The sequence below is a fragment of the Anas platyrhynchos genome, chromosome 11 (assembly GCF_047663525.1).
Source record: "Anas platyrhynchos isolate ZD024472 breed Pekin duck chromosome 11, IASCAAS_PekinDuck_T2T, whole genome shotgun sequence".
Classification (NCBI taxonomy): domain Eukaryota; kingdom Metazoa; phylum Chordata; class Aves; order Anseriformes; family Anatidae; genus Anas; species Anas platyrhynchos.
This window is the reverse complement of record NC_092597.1, coordinates 24,646,645-24,665,630: the sequence shown is the minus strand read 5'-3', so window position 1 is coordinate 24,665,630 and position 18,986 is coordinate 24,646,645. Positions and strand designations below refer to the sequence as shown.

The 18,986-nt window shown below is 40.7% G+C and overlaps 1 protein-coding gene across 1 annotated transcript; it reads left to right on the top strand.

Moving 5' to 3' along the window:
• The first annotated feature begins 205 nt into the window (after window positions 1–205).
• On the top strand, window positions 206–17,888 carry BLM (BLM RecQ like helicase). Its single transcript, XM_027466109.3, has 21 exons — window positions 206–429; window positions 508–1,166; window positions 1,954–2,143; window positions 2,592–2,713; window positions 2,853–2,985; window positions 4,022–4,773; window positions 5,709–5,885; window positions 6,305–6,423; window positions 7,035–7,148; window positions 7,887–7,985; window positions 8,074–8,222; window positions 8,954–9,060; window positions 9,762–9,922; window positions 10,456–10,651; window positions 11,100–11,290; window positions 12,145–12,292; window positions 12,658–12,857; window positions 14,039–14,231; window positions 14,568–14,690; window positions 15,959–16,166; window positions 17,557–17,888. The coding sequence occupies exons 1-21, from the start codon at window positions 329–331 to the stop codon at window positions 17,738–17,740; spliced, it is 4,326 nt and encodes a 1,441-aa protein (XP_027321910.3). The 5' UTR covers window positions 206–328; the 3' UTR covers window positions 17,741–17,888.
• The last annotated feature ends 1,098 nt before the right edge of the window (window positions 17,889–18,986 follow it).

Below are 18,986 nucleotides of genomic sequence, written 5' to 3'. Positions count from 1 at the left end.
ACACAAAAAGGCCCCGTCAGGCCGACGGGCTCCGCGCGGCGCCACCAAAACCCGGGGGACCTCCCCCCCCCTCATCGCCCTGCGCCGCCATTTTGTGGAGGAGGTGGGCGGGCGGGCGGGGCGAGTCCCGTCGCCATGGAGACGGCCCCGCCGTGTCGTCACTTCCGGCGCAGCGCTGCCGTCCAATGGGCAGGCGGGCGGCGGCTGCGCGCCCAATGCGAACCAATGCGAAGGGCGCGCGCGGTGTGGCGGGAGCGGGCGGCGGGGGCGGCTCCCGCTGAGGTGAGGCGAGGGGCGGCGGGGCCGTGAGGGGCCGCCCGGTGCCGCCATGGCGGCCGTGCCACACAACAACCTGTGGGAGCAGCTGCAGCTGCACTCGGCCCGCGGCGCCCTCAGCAAGCAGCCGCCGCCAGCGCGGAGCCGGCCTGGGTGAGTAGCGGGGGGCGGCGGGGGGCTGACTGACCGGGCTGACCGACCGGGCTGACCGCCTCACCGCCTCTCTTCCAGGGGCTTCACGTTCAAGCGGACCGCCCCGTGCGGCCGGGAGCTCAGCGGGAGCTCGGCGCTGCGGGACAAGGACGTGAACGCGGAGCCGGCCGCCGGGCAGCGCAGGAAGCCCGGGGAGCCCCTCACGGTGGGGGGCTGCGGCCCGGCCTCGGCTCCTGCCCCCGCCGCGCTCTGCCTCGGTCCCTGCCCCGTGTCCCGGCGCCCTGCTGAGGGGGCGATCGCGGCTGTCAGGAGGCCGCTGGCAGCTCCCGGAAGGGCTGGGGGTCTCGCGCCGCTTGGGGCCCCCCCCGTGGCGGCGGACGATGAGTGGGACGACATGGATGACTTCGACTTGTCGGGCATCGAGAAGCGGTTCTCCAAACCAGCCCTTCAGACCCCCAAAGGCCAGAGGGCCGCCTGCAAGGCTCCCCCGAGACCCAGCTCCCGTGCGGATAAGCTGCCCGGCACCGTGAATGGCGACACAGCGTCCCCAAAACCTGGGGCTTGGGAGCCCAAAGGAACGCGTCCCGCCGAGGAAGAGCAGCCCTCATCCCAGGGCTCTGTCGTCTGTCTTGGGGACTTGGTCCACTGTGACAGCGACAAGATTGTGGGCGAGGATCTTCAGGAGAATTTAGCTACTGGCACGACTTTGGATGATGAGAGGGAAGAGGCTCACACAGGTAGCGGGCTAGTTTATAGCATCAATGAACTAGAATGAAACATGTTTGTGTTTGCACACCTCAAGGCTTCATTTTTCAGAAATGTAGAATTTGCGAGGTCTCAGTGAAATCAGAGGGAGCTGCACACTCCTATCTGACAGTAGTCTTGGGCACGTGGGTTTCACATTGGTAACTGTGTGTTGTACATGTGTGGTGTTGCAGATAGTACAGAACTGTCTCTGCAGCAGCAGGTACCATGCTACCAGTGGAGGTGCATGATGCCATTCCAGAAATAAGTACCAATAATCTGCAGGGACGTTACAGAGGAAAAAAAAAAGTTTTATAATTCAAACAAAAGAGATCTAAAATCAACTGATGCCTAACTGAAACAATGAGAAATATCAAACCAGAAAAAGAGATCTATGTTGATTTTTAAAAACAAGCAAACAAATGGGGAAAAAAAAAAAACCCACACACATCAATTATGACCAAAAATTCATGGCCATCAGTCAGTATGCATCTTTGGCGGCTCTCTGCTTCACTTAGTTTTTCTGTTTTAAGTTTCTTAGTTGTTATGGTTTGAAACTTTTGGTCCTTATTTTTTAAATTAATGTCTTTATGCAACTGATTAACACTGAACAGTGTTTTCTGACTATTTATTTGTTTGCTGTTTAAAAAGTCAGAAACTATGTTAATCTATTGTTTTGAAACATGGCTAATAGTTTTTTCCTCTATTCCATTGTGTTTCTGTTTATACCAGAAAGAGTTTTCAGTGTTTCCCAACAATATCAATACGTTTCTCTTTCAGCTACTAATGATAAAAGTGGTGGAAGCCAGAAGCTAAGCAACAGTGAGAAAAACAGCCAACCAGATGTGGATGAGATCAGCAACGAGCTGTTAGCAAACATTGAGCTTGAAGAGGATGATTACTTAGATGTAGTTCCGCCTTCCCCTGAAGAAGAGCTGCCTTCCTTCTCACCATCTGTAAAAAGCATTAGGTAAAACAAACCTAACGGATAAAGCTGACTATTGTTAGGATGATTTTTTAAAACTAACAAAAAAAAATATTAAACTAGTGTTTATTAAAAAGTTACCATTTGAGTTGGTTTTGACTACTTCTTGCTTGGTAGGTTAGCAGTTGACAGCTGCTATTAATGTCTTCTGAAACACCTTAAACATTGGTTGTAACAAATGTGGCTTTTGCTTCAGAAAAAGCAGAGTTATTTTTCCTGTCATAGTGAGAGAAAGAAAAATATTGAAACGAGTCTGTACAAATTGGCACGTAACAGTTAGATGTTAGCTTACTGATGTTACTTAGATGAGAAATTTTTCTTTTATACTCAAATGCTGTTAGTCCAAAAGATAAAGTTCTTTTATGGATTTTTGTAAGGTGTCTGTAAATCCAATGCATTTCTATATTTTAATGACTTTTTGTTTTAATGTTAGTAATATTTTCAAAGAATCTCCTACTGGTGGAAGATCAACAGCTAATGGCATTGAGTCTAAGCCTGAGAAGATTACAGCAAAACAGCCTGTTGCTGAAAGTGATCCTAGGGCAGAGGACGCAGGTACGTGAAATAATTTAAAATCTTATGCATTAGGTTTTGGCAATGGTTTGCAACTTCTTGTTCTCTGATGGCTCTCAGATTACATGGGATACAAAAAAAATAGCATTACTCTTTGCTGAAGTATGCTCTGTCCTTGCAGATGAAGGCCCGCATTTGGAACAGGAACTCTACAGTGTCATGGATGATATTTGTAAGCTGGTAGATGCCATTCCTATTCATGAGCTGAAGTCTCTGTCATGTGCAAAAGAACTACTTCAGCAAAGGGATCTCCGGTACGTTTCAATAAATACTATTTCTTATTGCCATGTTCTGTATGAAACCATATCACGCCTGTAGGTGTCTCCATCACACTGAAAACATAGTACAGAAAGGGTTTTTTTTGTTTTGTTTTGTTTTGATAAAAAGCCTAAAATAACTGACCAAATAAAGTTTTAGAAAAAAATCCGAAGACTTCCTGGCAGAATCCTGGCATTGTTAATGCTTTCAGAAGAAAGAATCCAATTCCATGTTCAAGCTGAGGCACACGTAGTGCTGTATCTTTTCTCTGGAAGGTAACTCTCACCAGGTGCTTCTGAAGAAGCAGGGTGATGCGATATAATCTGCTAAGCGTCATCCTGATTTCTTGAAACCTGAGGCATTAATTTAATATTCTCTCTGTGAGACTCACCATCCCTGACAGTAATGATTGGTGACTTCTACTAGTATCTGCATACCTGTCATCTTTCAGTTTGAGCGGTGCTACTACAGGCTGCCTCCTCCTGTATAATTTGGTGACACAATGCATAGACAAAATACTGAGATTTGGCAGTTTGGTTTGTGTTTTTATTGGACTGGAACAGTGCTTTTTTCTAAACATTCTTGGTAGAACTATTTTTTTTCTATTATTACTGTAGTCAGTGATAATCTTCAGAAAGTACAGAAAATCATGATTTGTTTCAAGCGTATTTTTTACTTTTTAACTTTGGGTTTGTGCCTTTAAGAACTTTATGCTCTGTGTTGCCTGAATCAGTTCTTCACTATTAAGAATTCCTTTAATACCTGTGGTGAACGTGTATTTATTTTGTAATTATCGTGTTCAACTGAGTTCTGGTATTATTCTCTCTTCTCTAGATTTGTTTGAAATATTTTTATAATATAGAATCATAATATCCTGAGTTGGACAAAAAAACAATGTAACCAATGTATATTAATATTTTAAATAGGAAGAAAGAGACAAAAATGTTTAATGTATGTTGCAGAAAGTGATATATCAGTGCTTGTGACTTAAATATTCATTTTCATTCTTCCTTCCTTTGCCATCTCTTTCAGGAGAAAATTGTTAGCTAGTTCTGTCACTTTGAACACAAGTAGCACAAACAACACTTTTCCTAGAAATTGGAAGGCGTGTGTGCAACAAGACTCTTCTGCGCATTCTGGCACTGCTTTGTGTTCTGGCCCTAATAGGAGTTTTGTCAGAAACTCACCCAAATCTACAAATCTTTCATCTATGCTTTCCGGGACTGTTAATTCAAGCAATTTTTCTACAGAAAATAATCAAACACTTGATGACTTGGCTACCTCTTATGTTTCGAAGCAAACTGCTCAGGAGATTGTCTGCCTAGAAACTGCAGAACTTTCTTCTTCCAAGCTGAACAGCAAAGACAGAACTTCTCTCAGCCATCCCTCAGAGATGTCTTTCAACAACAGCTGGTGTGAAAAAACAGTGGTGAGAAACGGTGAACACTGGCATCTTCCGGAGAGGCCCATTACAAGCACTGCTCTGAAAGGTCCGAGCAAAGCCCCTGCTGGTACTCCTGCATCAGAGTGTTTGGATGTGAATGATCCAGACTTTGATCTCGATAACTTTGATATTGATGATTTTGATGAGGGCTGGGAGGAGAATCCAGTGACTGTTTCGGCACCTGAAACACCATCTACGCCATTGTATCAGCCGCTCAGGGAAGGGCCACCTGCCAAATCCTTGCTCTCAAAGATCATCTCCACAGCCAAAGGATCTCCTCTTGTATCAAATCCTGTTGCTCCAAAGTCAAGCTTCTTGACGGCAACAAAGAACCAAACAGGTAAATTTATGTGAATGAGGATTACTGCTTTTTCTTTTTAATTTGTGTGTATTTGTGCTAAGTCTAAGACCAAGTAACTTACTGTAGATGACATCAGTGCCTTTGTGTTCATGTTGAAATTTGTTTTTATTTCTCTTTGTAGAGATGACATTGCAGAATCTTTCTCCTCTCTTTTTCTCCTCAGAGTGTTGCCAGATTTGAATATTTATTTGCCATGTAGGTTGCAGACTGCTGGGGAGATGAAGCTGCTAAAATTGGAAACTGTAATGCTTCTGTGGTTTAATTAAATGACTTTGCAGTTGCTAATTTAAAGCTGTACAATAGTCTTAGCTGCTTATACAAAACATTTAAATTTGGGTACTTGTTGAAGTAAACCTAACCCCTCTGGTGCACAAGTGTAGGTCAGTGTTTCCAATTCTTGTAGGAACGGGGAGGTAAATGCAGAGGTTTATTCAGTCATGCAGGCTTTTATCATGCTGTAAGCTTACTCTAGCAGTTGTTTTTGAAGACCTAACCATGCTGAGAGGTGTTCTGACTGCAGGTTCACTGTCTGAGTAGGCACACTTCTCTGCTGCTGATGCAGCTGGCCTCTAACTAATGCTAGTTAAATACAGGGAGAATATTAATAGTTTTTCATGGTAGAGATAAAGTTTTACAGCATAAGACTATGCATTTTATACAGTTGTGTCCAAGTTTGTTTAAAAAAAAAAAAAAAGAGATTAGTGTATAATCAAAATTCATACTTTAGCCAGCCTTAAATTCTAGTTGTATGCATTTTCATTTATTTATATTAATTTAGGATTTTAGTTTAGAAGGTTTAAAGGGTTGAAGTGTTGGCTAAGCAGTCTGTTACACCGAGGGAGTTCTGTGTCGAAAGAGATAAAGTACAATTTGGTATTGGAACTTACTTTAAGAATATTTTCTCTGTCTACTAGAGCCACTGGTTAATAACCCCGCACTAGAACGTTTCAGGGGTATGAAATTTTCCCACTCTGAAGAAATGATGACTATATTTCACAGAAAGTTTGGTTTGCACACTTTCCGGACGAATCAGCTGGAGGCCATCAATGCTGCTCTTCTGGGAGAAGATTGTTTCATCCTAATGCCCACTGGTATGTATCTACAAACATCGCACGGCTGCGGGCTTTTGAGGTCTGACGTGCATTAGAGAAATAAAGAGCTGTTGTTCCTTTTGCAAGGCTCATGACAAACTATTCTTTCTCTGTGCCTTTATGGAGGTTTTGTTAAATTGTGCTGTTTGAATTCTGTAGCAACAGGATTTCTGGAATTCTGAATGCACTTGGGTATTTTGAATAAGGTGATTAAATTTCACTCTTCCATAATGTATCCCGTGACAACTCTTCCTTCACCTATAGGTAGCATCTTAAGGACTCATTGTTAAAAATTTGTTTCTTAAAGCACTGTTAAATACAAAGTAAGAAGTAGGACTATTTTCTTCTGCTCTTTCTCTGCCCTGTCTCCCTTTCCTCTTGATACCTAATACTTGTTGCATACTGTTTAATTCTTACAGGTGGTGGTAAAAGTTTGTGCTACCAATTACCTGCTTGTGTCTCTGCTGGAGTCACTATTGTTATTTCTCCTCTGAGATCGCTGATAATAGATCAAGTTCAGAAGCTGAATACTTTAGATGTAAGTTCAAACAAGTTATTTAATTAAACTGCAGATAAGTGCACTAGAAATCTGAAATGTTTCAATAAATCTTGTATGTCTCAGATATAAACTACAAAAAATAATTAAGGTAAGCTGTGAAGGCACACCTGTTAAAGTTGTCTAGGAAGATCTACATTAGATGAACTGGAACATATGTGCAGTCTACCTCATCAATTTGTTGATGCTCATGTATTTGTTGTTGAAGCTTAGTTTTCAAGAAGATGTATCTGATTCGCGGATTCTAAGTGTAGTGTGTAGACAAGTAAATAGAAGTAGGCTGGGGCTGTAGAAGAAGCGAGCACTAATAATTCCTGAGGTACGAGGGTTCTGAGGATGCTAATCATTTCTGGATAGAATAGAATTTGGTTTATAATCTTTTGGTTTTATCATCAGAAAGATTATGCAATGGCTCCTGTACAGCAGGGATTCAAATGCTGTCTGTAAAAACACTTTCAATGCTTTCCTGTGTAACGTTCCCTAAGGGTAGTAAATGGATATACTTTTTACCTGCTTTATAACCAGTTATAGGACTAGCATTTGAGGATACTTTCATTTTGCACATATTAAAACCTAATGTTTATTTTTTACAGATTGCTGCAACATACTTGACTGGTGATAGAACAGATACTGATGCTTCGAACATATATATGCAATTGTCAAAAAAAGATCCTATAATAAAACTTCTGTATGTCACCCCTGAGAAGGTTTGTACTCAATCTGAATTGTCCTGGAGGCAACAAGAGGAGGATTGCTGTAAGAATAAAAGGGAAACATAGAACTTAGAGTAGACTTCTTGGGGGAAAAAAAAAAAAAAAGTGTGAAATATTTTTAATAGAATTTAGTAAGTCTCTACATGGATGCAACTAAGTTCAGTCAGTAATTAACCAAGAAGGAAATTTAGTGTAACGTCTGCAAAATTTAAACTCTTAAAGCAAAAACACCATGTGTATCATCTTCAATGTATCATAGCACACACTAGTGGCTGTCGGAATCTAGGCTACTCTGAAGGTGATGCTACAGGGTAGAAACATGTAACTACCAAGCTGGCAGGTGACCATCAAAAGCCTGTCTTGTAGTTAACTGTATGCTGCCTTTAGAAATGGTGTTTCACAAGAGCGTTGCAAGAGGGAACTACTTAGTGTGCTGAATGTTTCTTCCTACAGCTTTGCCTTTCCCTGTCTTCTGTGACATAAGTCATTTAAATTCAATCAGATTATTGGACCTCTGGGTAGCTGATCCTAGAGCTTTATGGCAATCCCACATCAGCTGCTTCATTTTCAATTAAAATAAAGGTGGTCACCATCACCTTTATGCCTTCAGGCTTTACCTGTGCAGTCCAGATGAACTTTACTGTACAGAACAATTGTTTCTGCAGTCTTAGCTAGGGTGACACTTGGCTTTGTTTGTTTCCTTTCTAATGCCTCTGGTGGATGTTTACCTAGGTCTGTGCAAGCAACCGACTGATGGCAGCCCTGGAAAATCTTTACAACCGGAAACTCCTAGCACGTTTTGTCATTGATGAGGCCCACTGTGTCAGCCAGGTGAAAACCTTGATTTGTTTTTCACAAAAGCAAAAACTTAGATGGGGCATCATACTCAGTTATTTTTCAATTTTGTTTTTTTAACAAGTGGGGTCACGATTTTCGAAAAGACTACAAACGCCTGAACATGCTCCGCAAGAAGTTTCGCTCTGTTCCTATGATGGCTCTGACTGCCACTGCTAACCCAAGAGTACAAAAGGATATCCAGAATCAGCTTGAGATGCTAAGACCACAAGTGTAAGTTGTCCAGCAGTTCATTGAAACAATTTGAGCTGCAGAACATTTGAATGGAAAACTTAGGAAAGCAAGAAATGCGTTAGAGGTCCATCTGGAACACTTACATAGATGTATCAGATTAAATTCCGTGCACATGTTCTCATTTAATCAGACTTAAATGCAGATTATTTTAATAATAATAAATCTTGCCAAACTCTTTCTTGCTTGATTAAGGAAGCTGTAAGTGTGCAAGTTACATGTTAGAGTGCATTTCATGGGGGTGGTGGAAAAACCAGAAGCAGGAAGTACTTTTTAGTTAACATTGACAGTAACTTAGATTATGAGTTACTATTGGGTCTGGATCACATTTTAACATTTTCAGTGTACCTGATGGAAAAGTAAAGCACTCTGATTTATTATTTTTTTTTAATTTTAGAAATACTGTTTTGTTGACTTTAAAAAAAAAAAAAAATTTAGAAATCTGTATGAATGTTAGAATGACAAGCATTTCTTCCATGCTGACTTCCACAGTGCAATGTAGCTTTCTTTATTTTCCAGCCATGGGAAAAACAGACATTTTAGACCCAAAGTATGAGTGATGTGAGGATAGTGGAACAGTAATTCCTGTGCAGGTAACACAGGACTAGTAGTAGTTACTTGAATTTGAGACATTCCAGTCAATTCTTAGCTTGTTGAATGGATTACTGCACTCATACAACTGATGAGTACCAATAAGATGTCTTATTTTTAAGGTTTACAATGAGCTTCAACAGGCATAACTTAAAATACGATGTTTTGCCCAAGAAGCCAAAGAGGGTGGCGATGGATTGCTTGGAATGGATTAAAAAATATCATCCACGTGAGTACTGAGCAATGTAGTGTGCTCCTATGCATTTTTATGAACTACTTTATAAAAGCTTTTCCTGCCTTACAATACTATATATATATTAAAAAACAAACAAACAAACAAACAAAAAACCAAAAACAACCTTGTGCCTTTTTCAAGCTACTCGTACATTTACAGAAACAACAAGTAGGAGGAAAAATATTGCTGATAATGAGAATCAGATTTACAGACATCCAAAGCTTGAGAGTTCAAGATAAGACGAAAAAGGAAATTATGGTAGTGCTCTGAGTAATCTATCTGGAGGTTGCCAGACCTTATGGGTATTAGACAACACTAAAGAGTTTTAATAGTTTAATTCTGTTTGTCTGTGCTTATCTGTGGTTCCCCTTAATTATATCTTTTGTGAGCCATATCTGTCTCTGCTCTCATTTTGGAGTCCTGCTCTTCCTGCTGTTGGAAGTTGACTACATGAAGCTCCCTCCATAGCTTCTCTAGTGATGTAACCTGGTAAATAAGTGAGGAATTGAATGAGGAGAAACTAACTAAACCATCTGATATTAACAAACTTACTTTGCTTTATTGAGTAGTTACCTATTTTTCCCCTATTGGAATCAATGTAAGTGTAATGCGGTATTTTCTCTGACACAGGTATGACTGTTACAGCTTTGTTCCCTATCACCTGCTTTATTCTAGCACATCTCTTATATTCGCAGATGACTCTGGAATAATTTACTGCCTTTCCCGTCACGAGTGTGACACAACTGCAGCCATTCTGCAGAAGGAAGGTCTTTCTGCGCTTGCCTATCATGCTGGCCTCACTGACTCCAACAGAGATCTTGTGCAAAAGAAGTGGATTAATCAAGAAGGATGCCAGGTAAAAGAAAAGCTGCTGGGGAAGGCGGAGGGGAAGGAAGTATTTAGAGGAAAGTATTTAGCGGAAGGAAGAATTTAGAACACTTGTATTGCTCTTGGCCTAGTAAAGGAAAACAAAGTTGTGTAACATTATTGCAAAATCAGATGCAGGGTTAAATAACTGATCATAAGAGAGCTGCCCAAACATGTCAGTCGTCTTTTCATTGTGACTTTTACAAATCAAAGACCGCAGTACTGCACCAAGGTATGATGCTCTGGGAATAAGGAACTGAGCTGTGCAAGGCTTCTGAAACAGTCCTAGGTACACTTGCTGAATTGTATTTTGAGATTCTTGAATTTGGAGTTTTCCCTCTATGGCAAAAAGGTCTTCTAAAAGAAGAAGAGAGAGACTATTCTGTACTTGTCTTGCAGGGTTCCAATTGAAATTCTCTGTTCTGCATAATTTCATAAGCCTGATAACATGCCTATTTTTGGTGCAGAGTACTGCACGAGTGGTTTTTGTAACTCTGCATAACAAAGTGTGATTTCTTCTAGGTTATATGTGCAACAATTGCCTTTGGAATGGGCATAGATAAACCTGATGTACGCTATGTTATCCATGCTTCCCTTCCTAAATCTGTAGAAGGTTACTATCAGGAGTCTGGCAGGGCTGGACGAGATGGTGAAATGTCTCACTGTCTGCTCTTCTACAGCTACAGTGATGTAACCAGACTTAGAAGACTAATACTAAGTAAGTGATCTTTTTTGTATTTGGAGCTTAATTGAGACAATAGTAAAGAAGTCACTTAGTTGATGGTTTCTGTTTCAGTTAGCTGAGTTATTTTCTCACTTAGAAGTGAGATGGTGTATGGTATTGCAAAGATGGGAGAACTGTGCTCCTTTGTTTTATTATTTACCTGGATGATTTTTTGTAGTGCAAGATTTTTATTACTTACACTTAGTTCTAGTCAAAACCATTTTTCTTTATGCGTATTCATCTCTTGATTTTTATCATTATAGATTTTTCTCCATTCTTTAAAGCTTGAGAGGTAAAATCTGGTTTAGGTTAGTTCTGTACTAAACTACTTGTCCTTTTTTAAGCAACAGAATATTATGTTTTGTCTTTTTGTCTATCTGATAATATGTAAAAAGACAGAAGTGAAGATAAAATAAATATGATTGAACTTATTGCATTTCAGTGGAGAAAGACGGAAACAGTCACACAAGAGAAACCCACTTTAACAACCTGTACAGTATGGTTCATTACTGTGAGAATGTAGTTGATTGCCGGAGAATTCAGCTTTTGGCCTACTTCGGGGAAACTAATTTTAACCCAAACTTTTGTAAAGATCACCCAGAAGTTATTTGTGATAACTGCAGTAGAAAGAAGGTAAAAATCTGTTCTTATTTACAGTGCTATTAAACTGATCTCGTATTTTGCTGCATTTGAATAACAGTAACATTACACTTGGGAAGGTAAATAGAGAAAATGAGTAAGATGTCTTGTGGTTTTGTGATGCTGAGTGCTATGAATTATTTTCAGGGTTTAAACGAGAGTATAATTACAAAACTATCCGCGGACTTATGCTATGTATGTTTCAGCCTGGGTTGACTAGCAAGGTATAAAGATGTCCCTTAGTGTTGCTTTTTGGCCACTGTGCTTATTGGAGACAGGAACTAATATAACATCAACTGGAATGGCTCTGATGATGTTGGCTATCAGTGGCTATGATGGCTATACCTGATGATGTTGCTTCTCAAGCCAATGTTTGTAGCATTACCCTAAACGTAGAATCATAGAAAACAATATGTCTGTGATTGTACCAAAAATTGACTAGAATAATGCCTATTTTGTCCAGCCTTCTCATTTTAATGTGTGTAGGAAGCATAAGTTCTAGTGCATGGCAGCAAAAAAATTACAGGAATGCTTTGCAAACAATTTACCTTGATCATCAGTACTGACTCAGCAATCTTGCAGCTCTTTGTATAGAATAAACATACTAAAGGTTACATACAGTCAGCTGGTATGTCTCTTGTCTTGCATTTTTCAGAACAATGTCTAACCTATGCCTATACTCCATCACTGTAGCTGTACTAGTTAGCAAATCACTATTTCTGTGTTTGGGACAAAATGAATTCATGACTGGAAAAAACTCAATAGTGAAAAACAAGATTGTCAGTGACACAATCTGCATTAGGATAGAACCTCATCTGGTTGTTTCCTAATCAAGTCTATTTTAATAGGATTACAAATCAAGAAATGTAACTGAGGAAGTGAAAAGCATTATAAGATTTGTACAGCAACACTGCGGACAAATGAGAGGAATGAATGCAAAGAGAAATGCAGGTTCTGGAAGATACACACTGAATATGATGGTAGACATTTTCTTAGGTAAGTATTGTTTTCCCAGAAGCAAGACCTAAATACACACGGTGCATAAACTCCTGATGATCAGGAGGTCTTTGTAATACCAGCAGTGGTTTAAAATAATATATATTTGGCAAAATTATTCTTCCCAGGAACCTCTTGATGGTTAAATGATTGAAAATAAACGAGACTAAAGCTTTAATCTCTTTCAGGTTGCTATAGCGATATTAGGTTTCTACTGGTGCTTGGACTTTCTGGTCCTTGCATGCTGTGTGTGTGCGTACGCGCTCAAACCACGGAATACTCTTGGGAATCTTCGATGAGTTTATAAGCACATGCCTGTGAAGGTGCTCTGATTGCAGGCTAATCCTCTGCCTTCTGTTGCACAGGTACAAAGAGTGCGAAGATTCAGTCTGGAATATTTGGGAACGGGGCTGCGTACTCAAGGCATAATGTGGAAAGACTGTTTAGAAAACTGGTATTGGACAAGATTCTGGATGAAGACTTGTATATTACAGCTAATGACCAAGCTGTAGCTTATGTAATTCTAGGAGAGCGAGCGCAGGCTGTGCTAAACGGATCACTGCAGGTGAGCAACATTCTTTTTCCCTTGAACAAACTGTTTTAAGGAATATGCTGCAGTTTTTGTACAGCATATACCTTGTGATTTTTTTAACATAGTTTGAGTACCCACTGAAGTACAGTTACTGATCTTTAGTAAATTCATGGAGCAGAATCTGACAATCATGACTTGCAGTCCAGTGTTCTAATCGTAATGTCGTGAAGCAAAAAGTGAGTTTGAGAGTACTGGAGAGGGTTATATCTTCCTGTTTATTCTCATTCTGCTTGATTCCATCATGACAAGAATGCAACATTCTGGGACTGTTCAGCCTGGAGAAGAGGAGGCTCAGAAGGGATCTTACTAATGTCTGTACCTGAAGGGAGGGTGCAAAGAGGACAGAGCCAGGCTCTTCTCAGTAGGGCCCAATGCCAGGAGGAGGCAGTGGGCTCAAACTGAAACACGAGAAGTTCTGTCTAATCGTCAGGAAGCACTTCCTTACTGGGCAGGTGACTGAGTAGGGGAATGGGTTGCCCAGAAAGCTTGTGAAGTCTCCTTGTTGAAGGCCTACAGAAGTCAGGGGGATGTGGTCCAGGGCAAGCTGCTCCTGTTGGCCCTGTTTGAGCTTGGGGACTGGCCCAGATGACCTCCAGAGGTCCCTTCCAACCTCAGCCATTCTGTGATTCTGACCAACACAGGAAGTGCTAGCAAAGGAGGAAAAAAGAAAAAAGGAACAGCACTACTTTATTCTGCATTTTATGCTCTATTTTTTTCCAGCCATTGATGCTCTCTGAAAGAAAATGCACTCCTCCAAGAAGGTCATGAAACCAGTCTCAGAATTGCTTGAGGCAGTGCCTCCTCTGCATTAGTGCTGTGTTTGGAGAAGAGGAGAGCCCTCAGCAATAGACCTAGTGACCTCTGTTTAAAGCTAGCTGTGTATTGCTTTCACAGGGCTTTTTCCTGTGTTGTGTAGACTTGCTTTGCTTGTTCTTTGTAGAAGAAACTTACAGGTGGTTGAGAATGGGTGCTTTATCAACTGGCCTGTAAAAAAGATCACTTTAAAAATGTGTACTGGGTAAACAGCTTTTTTTGGTCCATCAGAGAATACTTTTGGTTTCTTTCACTCTTCTTCTGTGTCATCAATCTATGCTCTAATGACTGCTCTGCAGCAGCTCCCCTGACAGAAGGTATTGATTGGCTTTTCTTAACAGGTGGAATTTCATGAAACGGAAAGTGCCAGTGCCATTAGAAAACAAAGGGCTTCTGTGACAAAAATGTCACAGCGGGAAGAGATGGTTAAAAAGTGCCTCAGCGAACTTACAGATACATGCAAAACTCTTGGGAAAGTCTTTGATGTGCATTACTTCAATATTTTCAGTACTTCAACTCTAAAGAAAATAGCAGGTAATGTCAACTGGTTATTAACCCCCCGTAGGCAGTAGGCTGCATGTGCAACTGCAGCCTCTTCTGAGAGAAAATCTAGTTTCCTAAAGTTTGGAGAGAGACAGTTTGCCTATACGCAGCTGAGTGAATCCCATGCAAGTAGCATATGCAGCATAGATTCCCCTGGGGTGTACCAACCAGCTAGAAGTAAATATGTGTAGAAAAAAGGCTTGCTTCCCTGGGGAATTAGTGGGCACCGTGGCACAAAAAGGAATGGATTTCCTCCAGAATGTTCTACTGCGATCTGCGTTAAAAAGTTACTTTGCTGTGTCTAACTGGTGCTTTGTTACGTTACAGAAACTTTGTCTTCTGATGTGGAGGTTTTGCTGCAGATAGATGGTGTCACTGAAGATAAACTGGAAAAATACGGCGCAGAAATAATTAAAGTGATGGATAAGTACTCTGAATGGACCGTACCAGGTTTGGTATTCTTTGCACTAAATGTGTGTGCTCCTATATATTCCTTTTCCCTCCTTCTCTGTATAAAAGTTCCCCTGAAAAGTCACCTGGTTTTAAACACAATCACTGTTTCTTCGAGTTCAATGAAAAGGGAGCAATTTCATATTCTCAGAACATACAAAGATCTTCTCACTGGTTAAATTCAGCATAGTTCTGAAAGTCTTTCCCTTTTTCAGTCTAAGCATACTGCTGCACTACTTCCCTGTTAGTTATTGGGGTTTATGTAATGTACTTAGACAGAGACTTCAGGGCATTCAGGTTAAAAATCTTGCCCCCCCCCCGCATATTTTTCCATCTGAGTCTACGATGTACTGGGTAGTGCTGTAGCCTGGCAGACCATCAGTAACAACTGCCTTTTAGTTTTCACAGTAACTGAGATCAGCAAGTCCAAGTCTGCACTTGCTAGCTCCTTCTGAAATGTGAAGAACTGTCAAAACTAGATGGAGGGGGCAAAAAAAAAAAAAAAAAAGCTAGCAAGTCAGTATGCCAGTATTTTACAGACCATTTTACAGCTTTTAACCTCATGCACAGAGTTCAGCTCAGTGGAGAATTAAGCCATGAGACTGGTAAATGTGGCAGTGTCATGTGAGCATAGCGTACCCTCTGTTGTAATTAGAATACTTTATATATCTTGGCCATCAGTTTAAAAGTGATCCTTAATTATGTTTAAGGAGGCTGTGTTTTCATATGCTGCAATGTGAATAAATTCATGTCTACAAACCTCACTTAAGTGTTTCATTTGACTGCCTGTGCAAAGAATCATGTCCTTCTTGCTTACAACTGATTGAGGAGGAACTCTCAGCTGTCTGAGCCTTTCAGCGTCTCCTGGTGCTGTTTTAAAAACAAGTGCTGTATTTGAGTGTATTATTTATGGTATATTCCCTGTCAGCTGGAAAGAATTATGGAAGAGAGTGTAAAGGCAGAAAGCTCAGTGCTACCAAAATAGTTTAGAAAAAAAGCCAAGCTAGTGAAAATAGGGCTAGTCTTTTTTTTTTTTTTTAAATCATGACGAGGTAAACCAAAACTTCCTTCTTGTCTGTCTTTGCTTTACAACAACCTAAGAAATGCCTCTAGCTGAGCCTGGAGCATCACCAGGAGGACTGTGGTGCAAAGAGTATTTGAATGGCAAGGACAGAAGTTTGGCACAAATAGTGTGCTCTAGCTGACAGTTCTGGCTGCCCCAGGCAATGTTTTGATTTCATTAGTTTTAATTCATTGTCTGTCTGCAGAAGATGCTGCCTGCCAAAGTGTGGACACAGCTGGAGGGAGTACTGGCACACCTGAGAGTGAGGAAGAAGCAGGAGATGTAGTTACAACCTCAAGCTATTTTTGCAATAATGCAAACCAAAGAAGGAAAAGGAAAAGGCCGCCAAACTTCAGAGAATCCAAGAAGAAAAAGACAAGCAGCGCTGGTAGCCAGCAGTTTCGTCCCAAAGGGTATGTTGCTTGTGGCCAGTTTAACTTTTTTTTTTTTTCCTGAGATGATGGTGATCCCAGAACTGCACTGTTGTCATAGTGCATTTTCTTAAGTAATTGTATGGGTTTATATGTAAGTTAGTTCATCAAATACTGGACTTTAAAAATTAATATCAGTTTCAGGCTTCTCAGCAGGGGGTGTACCACTACACTGCTTCCACTACTGCCAACGTGCTCTTGCTTACCTTTGCCATTTCTGTGGTGGGGTATTGGTATTCCTCAAACTAACATGCTAAGCTTATAGCAGGAGCAGAATTTGCTGCAAAAATAAGCCATAATTTTATGATGCCCCTTTCCACTGTCTGAAATCTCAGTATGCAGGGCAAAATAGAGGTACGTTCTCAATGTACCTTCATACTAACATTCACCTGTAATTAGACTATGTGACTGCACTGGAATCAAACTTCAGCTTTACTTTTTTTCTTAATTGGCTTGACCATTTTCTCCATGCAGTACAAGCTCTGAAAGCGTGGAGCTTTCTTGCTTTATCCTGCTGTGCTGGTTGTGAAGTGCAAATATAGCCTTGCTTCTGTTATTCTTAAATCTATGCAAATTCACAGTGGTAACATAGTTTATGGTATCATGCACAAAAGGAAGCATACTTGGCAACTTAACGGAGTCTATATGAATAACACCTGTTTAAAACTTTATATTACGCTTCTGTTACAAAGAAGTGTTTTAAGGTATTTCATAGCTTGTCAGCAAAGAATTTATGTTGCTTGCTTTCCAGAATAAGCTCAAATATAATGGTAGTTCTTTCAAAACTCCTAGAGCAGTGTCAGTGGTAAAACGAACACGTTAAGTGTTGGAAAATTGGCTTGCAGTCCTTTGTTAATTCAGAACTTAGCACTCTTGTTGTGCCATACAAGGCAGTGCCTGCACCATGGCCACGATGTTTGAGTCCAGGATCCTGGTTGGTCTTGAGCTTCTAAGGCAGCTCAGCTTTTCCTTGCTTTTTTCTGTCTTGATTTTTTTTTTGTTTGTTTTATTCCTTTGCTTTCCATCTTCCCATCTACCTAAAATATTAGTAATTAAATGCTGACCCTGAAGTGTCATTTAATGTTGATACTCTAATTAGATTAATAGGAGTTAGGTCGGTTTAGCATTCTGTGTTCATATTTCAGGCTGCTTCTTGCCCTTAGGCAGATGTCAGAGCAACAGCTACACTAAATTTACATTTCAAAGGTATTCTTGCAGCCATGTGTATTTAAAAAAAGGTTCAAAAAAATGTAGTTGTCTAGAACATCTTACATGGTGTGCAACTGTATAAATACGCCACAGGTAGGGAATGTGGCAAGTAAACCAAATGTTTTTGACACACAATGCTGTAATTTCTCTCTAAATCTTGCAGCGGTTACAGCAAGTACCGAAGGACCAAAAAGCCATCCAACTCTAAGACTCCACCTTCATCTGGCTACAGCTCAGCGTCGTACAGCGTTAGTGCCACACAAGGAACTGTTGGAAAGCTGGGGATTATGGCACCACCAAAGCCGAAAAACAGGCAATTCCTTCAGCCTTCATATTCACTATTGTAACTAGGAAAGTGTAAATACTGTATAAAAGCATGTCATGAAGCTGTAATCATTGTTTATAAATCTTTATTTGATTTGCTGAACTTCCTTAAATTTGTACACTTGTGAAGTCCAAAAGTTCATGTTAAATAAATATTTTTAAACTCATAAATTTTTCAGACCTTTTTTCTACTACAAATATGAGTTCTGACTTGTTCTAGATGCCCTACTGTTTCTGGGAAAATAATCCCTGTAAGCCTGCATTAAAGCTACCTCCAGGATACACTTGAGATCATGAATCAAAAGCAGTTACTGGAACTGTGAATCCTAGAGATGTGGTTGCCTCTGTTCTTCTCCCTTGCTAGATGTCTAAGTAATTTAGAGCTACATAGCAGAGGAGTTCTGAGAATTTAAGTCTTGGGATGTTAACCTGACGTATAAAATATGATTAACAGTTGTAAGCTTCCTTTTTTTTTTCCCCAGATACTGGGGCTGGAGTGTCTGCTGAAGTGCCAAGTGCTGTCCTGGGAGTGCTCTTTTAGATATCCTGTTTGTTTTTACACTGTGGAGCTGTGTTATCATCACAGCTGTGATAAGGGCATTTGATGTGCCCTTCTTTCACCTTCCAGCCTTGCACAAGGCAGCCATGCTAAGTTCAGGTAGGGTTTAGATATGTGTTCCTACATGTGCATTTCAATGAAATGCCTGACACAGCAGGGGCAGAACCAGCCCCACTGTTGGTTTGCTTGACTGGAGCAGAGGATTCCTTCAGCTGTTGCTGAGCAAGGAGTCTGATAGCAAGCACTTTATATAACCTGTCCTGTGAGTGAAGTGTGCTCAAGGCTGTTTCAATCAACCTCACTATTTAAAAAAAAAAAGTACACTTTTTCTATCCTGAACATGCCAAGCTGCAGCATAAAGCTGTAGAGTACAATTAATCACTTCTCTTGGCTGTCTAGCAAAGATTTTGATCTCGTGCCTGTGTGGATTCTGAATCACTGAATAGCTCAGGTTACAGAATTACAGAATTTCTAGGTTGGAAGAGACCTCAAGAACATCGAGTCCAACCTCTGACCTAACGCTAACAGTCCCACTAAACCATATCCCTAAGCTCTACATCTAAACGTCTTTTGAAGACTTCCAGGGACGGTGACTCCACCACCTCCCTGGGCAGCCTGTTCCAGTGCCTAACAACCCTTTTGGTAAAGAAGTTCTTCCTAACATCCAGCCTAAAACTCCCCTGGCACAACTTTAGCCCATTCCCCCTCGT

Coding starts and splice junctions, on each gene's coding strand:
- BLM (XM_027466109.3), top strand. CDS start 329: ATGGCGGCCGTGCCACACAACAACCTGTGGGAGCAGCTGCAGCTGCAC. Junction 2,986..4,021: donor CTTCAGCAAAGGGATCTCCG/GTACGTTTCAAT, acceptor CATCTCTTTCAG/GAGAAAATTGTTAGCTAGTT. Junction 12,858..14,038: donor TGCTAAACGGATCACTGCAG/GTGAGCAACATT, acceptor TTTTCTTAACAG/GTGGAATTTCATGAAACGGA.